This window comes from Prosopis cineraria, unplaced genomic scaffold (genome assembly GCF_029017545.1).
Source record: "Prosopis cineraria cultivar Desert tree isolate PC_DT_omini unplaced genomic scaffold, ASM2901754v1 PC14, whole genome shotgun sequence".
NCBI classification, from domain to species: domain Eukaryota; kingdom Viridiplantae; phylum Streptophyta; class Magnoliopsida; order Fabales; family Fabaceae; genus Prosopis; species Prosopis cineraria.
In genome coordinates this window covers 729,494-742,809 of record NW_026555345.1, presented here as the reverse complement: position 1 = coordinate 742,809, position 13,316 = coordinate 729,494, and the positions used below count along the sequence as shown (strand labels likewise).

The following is a 13,316-nucleotide window of genomic DNA, read 5'->3' as shown; positions in this document are numbered from 1 at the left end:
TTAAAAAAGTTTAGATTTCAACTAATATTTTTTTAAAAACTATAAATTAATTATCAATACCCTGTATTATAATGGATAGGAAATATACCATTAAACATCATCTAGGTATATATTTTATATAAAATTTGAGAAGTGAGATGTAAGTAACGTGACTTGTTATATATTTTATAAAAATCCCATATCTATGTAATAAATGACAATTTTTGTTTTATTTTATTTATTTAGGGGGTTGTTAGGGGAGAGTTGGTTAGACTAAAGTAAGTAATTATTTCCTTTATCGCTATATATATATATATACACATGATGTTTTTAGTCAAATTTTACACACTAACAAAAGTTTGTTATTTAATTAAAATTATATTAATTTTTTATTTTTGCCCTTGATAATGTTACAATTAATGTCATGATAGTGATAGGTAAAGTAAATAATTAATATCTTTTTATTTTTTAAAAAAACAAAGAAAAAATTATTTAATTATTTAAAAATATCATAACACCTTTTATATTTAGAGACGAAATAAATTTTTAAAAAATATATTATACTCTCTCCGTTAAAAAATATAAGGTATTTTTTGAGGAGTTGGATGTTCAAAAATGTAAAGCATTTTTATTCTTTTGAGATGTAATCATTGTATTTTTTCAAAAATGCCCCTATTAATAATTACTTTATATTTATTGTAAAATGTTTAATAGAGATAAATATAAAAAGACAGAATAAATTTAAAAATAAGTAATTACTTTATTAAAAGATAAAATTTAATTAAAAATATTATATATTTTTAGAGAGAAGGAGAATACAAGAAGGAAGGGAGTGTAATTAAGATTTTGAAATACAAAGGCGATCATCACGGCTATTAGGTTTGGCAATATGCTCTGCCAAGGGCGCAACTCAAGTATCTCTCATTTCTCCTCCTCCCAATTCCTCCTTTATTGCTTTCCCTCCCTTGACACCACCCAATTAAACTATTTCACATCAACGCTCTCCCCAATCCTCTTGGGTCATGTAATATGCTCTCCCCATCGTTGCCAACTCATCTATCTCTCATACGCTCTCTGCACTTCACCTACCACAATAACGGCCACTTTTCATATTTACTATTTACAAAATTAAAAAGAAAAAAAAAACGACAGGAATTTTAGAGTTTGCTTTATTTGTTCGCTTCTGGTCTTCTCCTTCTCCATTGGAAAGATAGAATTATACACAATTAAGCAACTTCGTTTCCGTCTCATTTTATTATCTGATCTGCCAAGCTCTTGACTGGTTTTTGGTTTCTTCTTCGCCTCATTATTCGCTTTGCAGGTGACATGAACACTGTCACGCAAAACCTATCTGAGCAACTGAGGCCCCTTGTGGCTTTGAATAGCTGGGACTATTGTGTTCACTGGAAATTAAGCAAAGACCGAAGGTTGCCAAAGATTCATGAATTAAGCCCACATTTTTTCGTTCACATTCGTTTAAACTTTGTTCCTGCATACTTTCTCAACCATGTCCTATTTTGTGATGTGTGATTCAGGTCTCTTTTTTGGACGGGATGCTCTTGTGCTGGGACTGAAAGTAGACAAAGTGGTGGAGACAAACTTCTTTCTCCTGTTTCTTCAGTCGCTTCGTGCAGGGATACCATGTTTCGTCACCCCAGAACAGAGTCCTGTGCTTTACTTTCCCGACTTCCCGTTTTCATAACTTTAGATTCAGGGTATACATTAATTTTTTCTGGCCTTACTATTCTACCGATTGTAACTTTTAGACTCAGTTACTCTCCAGCTTAACCTGTATGTGAACAGGATTCATGCAGAGACATTGTTATCCAAACAATGCAAATGGTTGAACTATACCAATAGCTTAGATTCTAATACTTCTGAGGTAAGTTCCTTTCATAAACCGAGAGGGACTTCATATTTTCAGCGAATGATATAAAATACTAGTAATTTTGCAGAAACCAGTTGGGACCCAAGTTTTGATTCCGGTGCCGGGTGGACTAGTTGAGCTGTTTGCAACGAAGCAAGTACGTAATTAAGTTAGACATCTTTCAAGGTAGCCTCATTTAAACTGTATAGCTTGTAACAGGTGCTGGAAGATCATCATGTGATCGATTTTGTCACATCCCGAGCAGCGGAGAAGACTGCATCCAAGAACCTTGAGGCAGAGTACATGAGGAGGGAGAGGCTCACTAAGAACTTGTTAAGTCTAAGGCCTTTGGTTCCCAGAATTTCTAAGCCAGACAGTGCGTCTCTTCTTGATGACACAATTGAGTTCGTGAAGGATTTGCAGAAGCAAGTGAAAGAGCAGCAAGATAAGCTCTTGCAGCTCGAGAAAATTTCAGAAATGGACGAACCACCACCAGCAGCAGCAGATAATGTATATGGGGTTGAAATGGGACCAAAAGCCAATCAAATGAAGACCCAAAATGGCTGTATCTGGAAGCCAAAACATGAATTTGATGCTCCGAACCATAAGCAAACACAACAAATGGAGGTATATTGTCAAATTGATATTAGCGTGGCTATGATGCGTGTGGTATGATAATTAATGTGTGGAGTGAATGAATGAATGAAATGCAGGCGCAAGTGGAAGTGGCAGTGATAAAGGGGAATGAGTTGAAAGTGAAGGTGTTGTGTGGGCACAGACCTGGTGGGTTCGTGAAACTGATGGAGGCATTCCACTCTCTGGGCCTCCACGTCGTCCGTGCTAATGTCACTACCGACCAAGGTCTTGTTTCCAACATTTTCAGAGTGCAGGTAAACCATCTTCAATGGAACAAAAAATTTAGACCATTTAGATTAATGGAATTGTTAGTCTAATGTCTTCAACAAAGATTCTTGGAATTGCTTAATTCTCTCTTTTAATCTGTCTTGAATATATTATATATTATCTGCAAATGAATTATGTGGGTGCGTTTTGAGTTGACAGATGAAGGAGAAAGAATTGGTAAAAGCTGAAGAAGTTAGGGAGTCACTAGTGGAACTTATGAGTTTAAGTACTGCGGCATCCCAAATTGAAGGGGCAAGGGTCTCAATGCTATCACTTTGCATCTTGCTCCTATTTCTTTGTCTGTATGATTACTATGTCCATGTGCCCGCAATATATAAAAAATAGTGTGCTTGTTTTTTAAGATAATTAGACACGTTTTCTTGTGTACTGCATGGTGGAGAGCAAGGCGAACCACCAAATCCGTTATTAATAGCTTATAATTCATCAGACATGCTATAAGTTTTATATATTTATGTCGATGGGATTATAAATTCACTAGAATGCTGACTCTGTTAAAATCATCACTAATTTTAAGTTCAAATCAAATGAATAAATGAATGAATAATAATATAAATTACTTGGAGTAGCCTCCAAATCAATATCAATTGTTCTTTTTCAAAGATTATTATTAACTATAAATTTGCACTTAAAAGCCAAGGCACTCTCTTCGATGTATCAAATGGTAAGTGAGCAAAAAATGAGAAAGAAGAGAGAAGGGGTGTTCCGAGGCTGTAGAAAAAAGGCAAGAGAGAAGAAATAGAAGGAAAAAAGGAAGAAGAGTGAGAAAAAAAAAAGGGCAAGGGAGAGGGAAAGGGCCGGGGGGGTGAGGGGGAGAAAAGTGACACCAAGAAAGTAAGAGAGACGGGAAAAGCTTGATAATTTAAGGTGTACTTTCTTCTGCTTTTATTTATAAGTTAATTTTAATATTTTTTATCAAAATCAATTATTAAATAAGTTTCCATCAATATTTTTAGCATTTAATAATGATATAAAGATAAAAATAAATATAAAAAAATAAGAAAATGAGCAACAAGTGTTAATTTTAATGTTAGTATGATAATAACACGTGGAATGAAATTAATTGAAAGTAATTGATAAACAATAAATAATAGAGCAAACAAATAAGTTCATGTAGGGTACAACAACAACAATAACAAGCCTTTATTCTACTAAGTGAGGTCGGATGTAGGGTAATGAACAATATTAAATAAGAAAATGAGCAACTCGTATCAGCATGATAATAACATTTGAAATGAAATTAACTAAAAGTAATGTATAAACAATATATAGTATGACAATGAATAACTTAATGTAATGTAATGTAATGAATAACAGATAATCAGGAAACAAATAACTCATGTTTGCATTGTTTGGATATATTTTATGAAGAGGGTTGATTTTATCATTTCCCTCAGCACTTTAATTTCATTGCAGTACCCTTAGATTGCAATGAAATTTCAAAGTTTTTGGAATTCTCTTTTTTATTGACTATGTCAAAGAGTTTTTGTTGAAATCTTTCTTGAAAAATATGACTAAAGTCTATCTTTGGTTTTCTAACTTTATATAAAGTTTCATTTTAATTCTTTAATTTTATAAAATATTTTTTTAGTTCTTTAACCCTATCATCATTAGTTTTTAATGATTATTTTTTATATTAATAATTATTATTTTAAACAATTAAACTTAATATATTAATATCTAAGAATATCTTATCAACATTTAAAAATTTAATAAAGGAATTTCTTGTAAAGGTGTTAGGATTATAAGCTTGAGAAGACACTTTATAAAATTAAAAGACCAAAATAAAATTTTATATAAAGTTAAATGATTAAAGGTGTATTTTAGCCAAAAAATAGTGAAGTGTCTTATAAATATGATTAAAATTAATTTTTTCTCTTTGCCCTATAAATAACACTAGAAGAGTATTATATTTTGAGTTTACAATAAAATTTTCTCTTTCATTCTTATATTGTATGTAATTTTATTGAAGAACGCTAAAGTATACTTTTAATCATTTAACGTTGTACAAGGTTTTACTTTCATATCTTAATTTTATAAAGTATCTTTTTAATCTTTTAATTCTAATACCATTAGTTTTATCTCAAAAAAATTTTACATTTAACTTTTAAATATTGACAAATCATTATTAAATATTATTGACATACTAAGTTTACTTTTTTTAAAAAAATAATAATGATCAGCATGAAAAAATAACTATAAAAAACAATAGTATTAGAGTTAAGAAACTGAAAAAATATTTTATAAAATTAAGAGATTAAATTAAATTTTTTTATAAAATTAAAAGCATACTTTAACCCATTGAAGAATATTTAAAGTTATGTTTGGTTTGCAACTTTTCATAGAAAAAAAATAAGTCTTTTTTTTAATTCCTTTAACGTAATATTACCTTTAGTTTATTTTATTTTATTTAAAAAAAAAAGAGAGAATAAAGGTTCCATTTTCCACTGTTTTATTTTACTTTCACTATGAGATATCAAAAAACCATTTCTTTCGCTCACAAGGACTTTGTCTATGATGTTATCGCAGGTTTGGTAAGTCAATAGAATGGAATTTCTCTTTCAGAATAATTTACTGAATTTCTGGGCTCATTAAGTATGTAACTTGTTCTTCTTTACAATAAAATTAATTAATTTTGGGATTTCACAATAATCTGAGATTAACGCAAAGAAGTGAAACTCCACAACTGTGATTATATTTTTGAACTGTTTTCCACAAGCTTGTTGAATTCTCTCAGGCGATATTAAAATTTCTTCTTGGAAATATTAAATTATCTCATATGGTCGTGCGTGTGTGTGTGTAGGAAAGGAAAATAGTTACCAACTCTCATTCAAGTCAATGTATAGCTAATGATTTGCAGAACTTATACATTTAAGTCAATTGTTTTCCACTCAACGCTAGCTAACTAATAATTTATAAAATTTATTTTCTAAAAATATCTGCGTATATGTAATTTTTTAGGAAAGATCATATATTTAAAACTAAAAAGATTGAATGGAAAAAATAGAATTTCTTGCACCAAGACTGACGGAAACTTACAAACCAAAAAAACGCAAACACTAAATTATAGAAAACATACACATGTAGAAAAGATGACCCAATATGAAGTCTAAGAAGAATCCATATTGGGCCATGCAAACTCAAGAAGAAAAACAAATGTGGACAGAAACAAAGGCAACATTGATCCAAAAAACAAAGGCAACAACTTCAAGTTGTGTCACGAACAAAATTTGCTCTACTTGCTGAGGATTTAGCCCATACATAACTCACAAGACTGAGGGTTCAAATTTTATTGTTAATGTAAACATTTTATCAGTAAGTGATTTGTAAATATTTATATAAATTTTCATTGAGTTTGAAGGTATGTTCTGATCCTAGTGAGCTTTAGAAACCCAACTCAAAAACTTTTCTATATATAAAAAGAAAAAATATAACTTTTAATTTTTGTATTTTGTTCATGTTTTGCTATTAGTTCTTTTTTTTTTAATGTTCTAGATCCCTATACATTTGTTTTTCATTATTTGAAAACCTTTTATGAATAAAGTGTAGGAAACTTGAACAATAAAAAACAAAAGTTTAAGGATCTAAAGCACCAAAAAAAAGCATAAAGACCAAAAATAAAATATGAGTAAAGTATAGAGACCCAAAATTATGTTTTTTCTAAAAAAAACAAACTTCAAGTATTGTCCAAGATAATTGTACAGTTACTTGCAAGGCCAATTCTAAAACTTGAGGGCAGATAAAGGTCAATATCATGCAAATAAATTTGTTTTAGTTGGTAGCAATGGTTTTCTGAAAAAGTAGAAGAATAGATGAAAAATAAAGTTTGAATAATATTTTTTTTTGAATTCAAAGTAATAACATTCCCAATCAAGGCTCAGCAAAATACAACAAAAATGACTTTTTTTTTATCATCATCCACCACCTTCCAACAATAAAAAAATAGTTGATCAAAAGAATAAAAAGAGCCTAATCAATCAAGCCCATTAGTGGCTTAATAATTTATTCACATCTGTCAATGGTTTTTACTTAGATTGCTTATGTATCTGCATAATCATTTTCCAATATCATATGCCATATTTGGTTCTTGTACATGTCATAGCATATATCGAGTATCCAATTACTTTTATATAATATAGTTGCTTCATAGAATAACTTTTACTCCCTCCGGTCTCATTTATAAATCCCATTTTAAAAGGTGTATTTGGTCCCATTTATAAGTCATAATGCGTCTTTTTAGGTAATATTTGAGAGGTATTTTTAAAATTACCCTTTATGAAAAAGAAAAAGTAACAAGACATTACTTTTTAGATTTATTATATAGGGGCATGTTTGGAATTTTACTTACTTTATTCCTTGTACTTTTATTGTATTAATATTGATGAGGTTGGTAGAAATGACTTATAAATAGGACTGGAGGGAGTATTTGACAATAATTTCATATTGTAATCAAATGAAATGGAAACATGGAAAAAACCAAAGAAACCAAACTGCTTACCACAGAATTTTTTCCTTTGTTTTTTTTTTAAAGAACCTAGCCAACAAAATCAACAAGTTGATCCAAAAATAACCCAAAAAAATATCTTGGTAAAAAGAAATATAATGATATTAAAGAATGTATTACAACACACTTGTAAAGAGAGGTATTTCCAATTGAACTCAACAATATTTGAATTTGATTTAATTAAATGTTTAAAATTATGTATAACCATCATAAACTTTTACCCACTCCCTGTTCTTCCTCTCCCTTTCCCCATTTTACAATTGGATCAAAGTTTTGGGAGATGATAATCTCTTTTTCATTCGCCTCCTTGACCTCTCCTCTACAATTGAATCAAAATTTTAATGGTTAAAATTAATATTTTATAAAATTATTGTAATTTTATAAATATATATATAAATAAATTTAAACTATTAATTAAAACTTATTCAGAATAATTTACATTGTAGAATATTAATTTAAAATATTGTATGAAGTAAAATTTTTATTTTTAACCACCATATTTTAAATTATCAAGTGAAATTTTAACAATTTACATTTACTTATGTATTTTTGTGTAAAATAATGATAATAATTTTATAAAATATTAAACTTAATCATTGAAATGTTAATCTGATGATGATGATGGGAAGAGGAAATGAAGAGGAGGGAAAGGGAAAATGAGATAATCCTCTCCCATAACACTATGACTTGAAAGTTTAAAACATAATTGAAACCCTTATGTTTATTTATTTATTTATTTTTACCATGAACTCCCTTACTTAGGTCAATATATGCAACTAATCTGAAAATTAAAATTTGGGAAAGTTGTGCAGAATTTAACCTTTTAAAAAAGTAAGTATTCAAGACTGGAGTGTGAGATGAACAAATAAATGAACTGAGGCAGCACTGATCCGAACTCAAATTCAATAACGACGCACTGTATTGTATATGAAGTCGTGAAAAAAATGGTAGAAGAAGACAATACATCAGCCTACAATCCTATGTGATGATGGAAGCGCAGGCTTGGTAGGGCAACAAGGAGATCCCCATTGGCTTTAAATTCAATGGAAGGCTAACCGTCCGTGTTAAACTTGACATCACCAGCAATCAAAAGTGTACACATGTTGTTACCTTGTTTTAGTTATAGGACAGCCTATACATGATGTTATGCTTGTAAGTTGGTGCAAGTTATTGTGTTTCAACGTAATGGCCAATGGGGAACAGCCTAACCTCTTTGTCTCTAAACCTGCTTATACCATTCAGGGTGGTTGAAGCTTGGGAGAATGTACTATGGTCCAAATATAAACGAATGAAATACTTTAGTGAGGTAGTTAAGGTTTTGTACGCCATCTTGGGTCATGCAATCTGCTCCTGCCATCATTACCAACTCATCTATATCTTTCTTTTCTCTTTTCTTTCCTCCTTTCTCGTTTCCCCCTCCTTAACCTTATTTCACATCAAAACTCTCTCTCATACACCCTCTGCATTTCACCTACCTGAGTAACGGCCATTTCTCTATTTATTTAATTTTTTTAAAAAAGGAGCATTATGGATTGTCTTTTAATTCTTTGCTGCTTCTCCTCCTTCTTCTCCAATATTGCATCGCAGAGCTAGCTTTTCTAACAGCATGTGTGTGGGCAACTTTGCTGAGACGATGAGATAAGTTTCGACACACGGTGGAAAAGGATGCAGTTAACTGTTGCTTTCAACTAAGTTTGTATGGATCTTGCTTTTTGTTTCTTCTCGTTTCCCTTTTGTCTTTCTTCCGTTCTGCTCTTGTTTTTCTTCCTTCCTACTTCAGTCAAACCAAGTAGCCTTTCCCATTTTAGGGTGCAAGAGAAAATCCTGCTATTATCGGACGGTATATATGTATGGGTTCTTTAAAGTACGAGCACTGGTACTATCTTGGGAAAACTACAGACTTCATGATGAAATTTGTTTCGTCATTTTGCTTTCTCTGATCTGACAGTCTCTTGACCAGTATTTGTTTTCTACTCAGAGCCTCCATCGTTAGCTTTAATTACTCCTGTTGCAGGTGACATGAACATAATCACGCAAAGCCCGTCCGAGAGACTAAGGCCACTTGTGGGTTTGAATGGCTGGGACTACTGTGTTCACTGGAAGCTAAGCCAAGACCAGAGGTTCTCAAAAACTCATCCGTTGAAACCACATTTTATTCTTGTCGTTCCGTTGTTCCTGTCTCCACTTTCGACCTTGTCCAATATTGTGATGTGTGATTCAGGTTTCTTGGATGGATGGGATGCTCTTGTGCTGGCACTGAAGGTAGCCAAAATGGTGGAGAAGAGCTTCTTTTCCCTGTTTCATCAGTGGCTCCATGCAGAGATAACGTGTTTCCTCATTCCAGAACGAAGTCCTGTGATTTACTTTCCCAGCTTCCCACTTCCATAACCTTAGATTCTGGGTATTATTCATTTTCCCGGCTTTACTCTGCTTCCGGTTGTAGTTTTTCAGACCTACTATCTCACCAGTTGAATTTGTACATGAACAGGATTCGTGCAGAGACACTATTGTCCAATCAGCCCAATTGGGTGAACTATTCTAATAGCTTTGACCCAAACACTTTGGAAGTACGTTCCTTTCATATATTATTGTCTTCTGGCAGAAGCAAAACGGCGGACTTCACATTTTCGGCTAATATTATATAATGAGAGCTTTTATATTAATTCTGCAGGAAGCAATTGGGACCCAGGTTTTGATTCCTGTGCCTGGGGGACTAGTTGAGCTGTTCGTGACAAAGCAAGTACGTAATAAAGTTTACTTCACCTGTATATCTTCACCTTGAGAGGCATCCTCTGTGGCAGGAACATTTGAGCTGTCTAGTTCTATTTATAACAGGTGCCAGAAGATCAACAGGTGATAGATTTCATCACAGCCCACTGCATTATGGATATGAGCTTCGACATTGACGTGAATTCTCTCAGTCATATGCAACCAAATATGAATCCCCCTTTAGGGGATGAGAATGATGGGAATACAATAGCATCAGAGACTTCAAGTCTTCCCCCACATGATCAATGCAATTCACCGATGAACTTGATGCAGCAATATAGCTACAGCAACCCGCAGAACATAATGAAAAGCGACGCCTTTTTCGAAGATTCCCAAGGTTCATTCCTATTCGACAAAAGCCAGCAGTTTGTGGAGCCTATTGAGAAGAAGGAGCAGCAAGGGGACGATAAGGATTTAATCAAACACTTGGTGGGAAGGTCAGATTCGATGTCGGATTGCAGTGATCAGAACGAAGAAGAGGATGATGGGAAGTACAGGCGAAGGAACGGGAAAGGGAATCAATCGAAGAACCTTCTGGCAGAGAGGAGGAGGAGGAAGAAGCTGAACGACAGCTTGTATAATCTTCGGTCCTTGGTTCCCAGAATTTCTAAGCTAGACAGAGCGTCGATTCTCGGGGACGCGATTGAGTACGTGAAGGATTTGCAGAAGCAAGTGAAAGAGCTGCAAGACGAGCTCGAAGAACACTCAGAAATGGATGAACAGCAACAACCAGATAATGTTGTTGGGGTTGAAGTGGGACCAAAAGCCGATCAAATGAAGACTCAAAATGGGTTTCACCGGGGGAAATCAGGGAATGGCAATGTCTGGAAGCAAAAGCAGGAATTTGACGCTCCAAACGATAAGCAGACACAACAAATGGAGGTACCATATATAAATCCATCTTATAGTTTTGACATGTGCGTTGTTATGATGTGTGCTGTCTGATAATCAATCTGGTGAGTGAGTGAGTGAATGAAATGCAGGCGCAAGTGGAAGTGGCAGTGATAGAAGGGAAAGAATTGTACGTGAAGGTGTTCTGCGAGCACAGACCTGGTGGGTTTGTGAAACTGATGGAGGCATTCTACGCTCTGGGGCTGGAAGTCATCCATGCGACAGTGACCAGCAACAAGTGCCTCGTCTCCAATGTTTTCAAAGTGGAGGTAACCATATTTACGTACTATTCCTCATTCATTCATCCAAAATCTGACAATATATATATATATATATATATACGTATGTATATGAAATTGGAATTAAGTATGGTGTGTTTGGAGGGGGCAGAAGAAGGAGGATGAAATGGTAAAAGCTGAAGAGGTCAGAGAGTCCCTAATGGAGCTCATAAGGAGTCCATGTAGAGGGTGGAATCATGAGATGAGCGCAAGTTCGGCATCAGAAAACTATCATCAGCAAGATCAACAACTTCACCTTCACAACCACCGCACGGGTGCTTATAACCCCCATCATTTACACCACATTCATACCTAGTCTTTTTTTTACCTCTTCAAATCTTAGGCTCATTTCTTGTACTTTTTTTAATGCTGTTTTGCCCATAAGCTTAGGCAAATTAAGTGCAAAAAATGTTGAAATTATGCATGTCCGGTGTTGGTTGCCAGATTGGAAGCACAACCACTTGAGCAAAAAGATTTACTGGGAGGGAAATCAAATCAAATTCAAGTTAAGGAACGTCACTTGCTCTTGCAATCGTGAATTCGACCAAAACAGAAATGCTATTTTATTTTGTTCTAATTCTAAATTCTTATTTGTTTGTTCCTGCATAACAAACTCATTAACAAAGGGCCAAAGTTTAAACGTATTAGTGTTCATGACACTGTTTATGTCTCCTTTGAACCAGCATGACTAATTGCTCCGACATGATTGACATGAATTAACAATCCAATATACGGTATCATGAACAATATAGCTCAAAAATAAATGAACTTGACTATGAGGCAAAAATAAAGTTAAGATCGGAAAATTACCTTACAGCCTTCCTTAGTTTAGCATAAATTTTATCAGACATAAATAAAACCATGTGTGCGCGTGGGTGTTTTTTAAAATAACATTGGTAAAACATAGGTAAATAAACACAAAATGCTAAAATTAATTAAATTGGTTAGCTTTAGCCAAGTGTGGTGTTAAATTATCAAATAAATGCTATCCATCATTTTAGGAAAAAAAAATGAAGTAGTATATTAAGATACACTTGCTCCCTCTATTTAAAAATATAAAGCATGTTAACTGAATTTCACTTTTTAATAAAATAGTTATTTATTTTTAAACTAATACTATCTTTTCATATTTATATATATTGAATAGAGTATTTTACTTTAAAATAAATATAAAATGATTTATTTATTAGAAGCACTTAAAAAAATCATAATTTCCTTCTCGCAACCAGCTAATAAGACCATCATATGGATCCTTTAGGAGATGGATGTTCTTGGTTTGAAGGAAGCTCCATTTTGCTAATCAATCTGCACACATATTTCCTTCTCTAAACGTATGACACACTCTAAACTTCCTCCCAGTCATAAAATTTGCTGCCAATCTCATAAATCTATTATTACTTTCCCCAGTATGAAGAAACTCCCTCATTCCTCTTTCCATAATGATTGAGTCAGTTTCAACAATAAAATTCCTTCCTTCAAATTGCTGTAAGCCTGTAACAGAGACATACCTGTTAGCAAGCCCCACCACTTAGCTTGATCACTGCTGCAATGTCCCAAATTCCATGAAAAACCTCCTAACCATCGTCCCTCATGATCACGAAAGGTACTTCCACATCCAGCAAGTTCCCTCACCCCCTTAACTGCACCATCTATGTTCAACTTTATCCACCCAACTCACAGCAGTACAAATATTCCTCCATTCATGGCCTTGTTCATAAAAAACGTCACGTATTTCCATCACATATTTCCTTATAGCATATTTAGGATTATTTGGCCACATAAAATCAGGTTCAAACAAACAACAATTCCTCCAATACCATAAAAGCCATATACTTACAGCATTCATCACATTCCGCCTTGACCATGCTCCCTTCTTACACATTAAATTCTGCAGCACCCATTCTTGAAGTGGTAGGTGAAAGAAATCATCCCATCTCTTTCCTTGCAGTAAACCATACCATACCTCTTTTGCAGACTTGCAGTCTCTTAACACATGCAAAACAGTTTCATCAGCATCTATACACCTCATAGTGGAGAAGTTTGCAAACATCTGCTTCTTCTTATCGAAGTGAGTAAACTCTCCCTTGCTACCATCCAAAGAAAAACT

The 13,316-nt window shown here is 33.4% G+C and overlaps 2 protein-coding genes across 5 annotated transcripts; both read left to right on the top strand.

The window, feature by feature from the left end:
• Nucleotides 1-892: 892 nt before the first annotated feature.
• On the top strand, nt 893-3,115 carry LOC129292736 (transcription factor ABORTED MICROSPORES-like). 2 transcript variants are annotated; one of them, XM_054930363.1, is made up of 8 exons: nt 893-1,003; nt 1,301-1,406; nt 1,515-1,694; nt 1,783-1,861; nt 1,935-2,003; nt 2,066-2,473; nt 2,560-2,736; nt 2,909-3,115. In XM_054930363.1, the coding sequence occupies exons 2-8, from the start codon at nt 1,306-1,308 to the stop codon at nt 3,092-3,094; spliced, it is 1,200 nt and encodes a 399-aa protein (XP_054786338.1). In that variant the 5' UTR covers nt 893-1,003; nt 1,301-1,305; the 3' UTR covers nt 3,095-3,115. The 2 variants fall into 2 exon arrangements, with proteins under 2 accessions (XP_054786338.1, XP_054786337.1); XM_054930362.1 differs by lacking the exon at nt 893-1,003 and having other exon boundaries at nt 1,065-1,406.
• A 5,617-nt stretch (nt 3,116-8,732) lies between these two features.
• LOC129292734 (transcription factor ABORTED MICROSPORES-like) lies at nt 8,733-11,834 on the top strand. Of its 3 annotated transcripts, none has more exons than XM_054930361.1 (8): nt 8,733-8,967; nt 9,286-9,391; nt 9,493-9,672; nt 9,760-9,838; nt 9,943-10,011; nt 10,107-10,922; nt 11,024-11,200; nt 11,654-11,786. In XM_054930361.1, the coding sequence occupies exons 2-8, from the start codon at nt 9,291-9,293 to the stop codon at nt 11,672-11,674; spliced, it is 1,443 nt and encodes a 480-aa protein (XP_054786336.1). In that variant the 5' UTR covers nt 8,733-8,967; nt 9,286-9,290; the 3' UTR covers nt 11,675-11,786. The 3 variants fall into 3 exon arrangements, with proteins under 3 accessions (XP_054786336.1, XP_054786335.1, XP_054786334.1); XM_054930360.1 differs by lacking the exon at nt 11,654-11,786 and adding an exon at nt 11,299-11,481; XM_054930359.1 differs by having other exon boundaries at nt 8,734-8,967; nt 11,322-11,834.
• The last annotated feature ends 1,482 nt before the right edge of the window (nt 11,835-13,316 follow it).

Coding starts and splice junctions, on each gene's coding strand:
- LOC129292736 (XM_054930363.1), top strand. CDS start 1,306: ATGAACACTGTCACGCAAAACCTATCTGAGCAACTGAGGCCCCTTGTG. Junction 1,862..1,934: donor TAGATTCTAATACTTCTGAG/GTAAGTTCCTTT, acceptor GTAATTTTGCAG/AAACCAGTTGGGACCCAAGT. Junction 2,737..2,908: donor CCAACATTTTCAGAGTGCAG/GTAAACCATCTT, acceptor TTGAGTTGACAG/ATGAAGGAGAAAGAATTGGT.
- LOC129292734 (XM_054930359.1), top strand. CDS start 9,291: ATGAACATAATCACGCAAAGCCCGTCCGAGAGACTAAGGCCACTTGTG. Junction 9,392..9,492: donor AAGCTAAGCCAAGACCAGAG/GTTCTCAAAAAC, acceptor TGTGTGATTCAG/GTTTCTTGGATGGATGGGAT. Junction 11,201..11,321: donor CCAATGTTTTCAAAGTGGAG/GTAACCATATTT, acceptor TGGAGGGGGCAG/AAGAAGGAGGATGAAATGGT.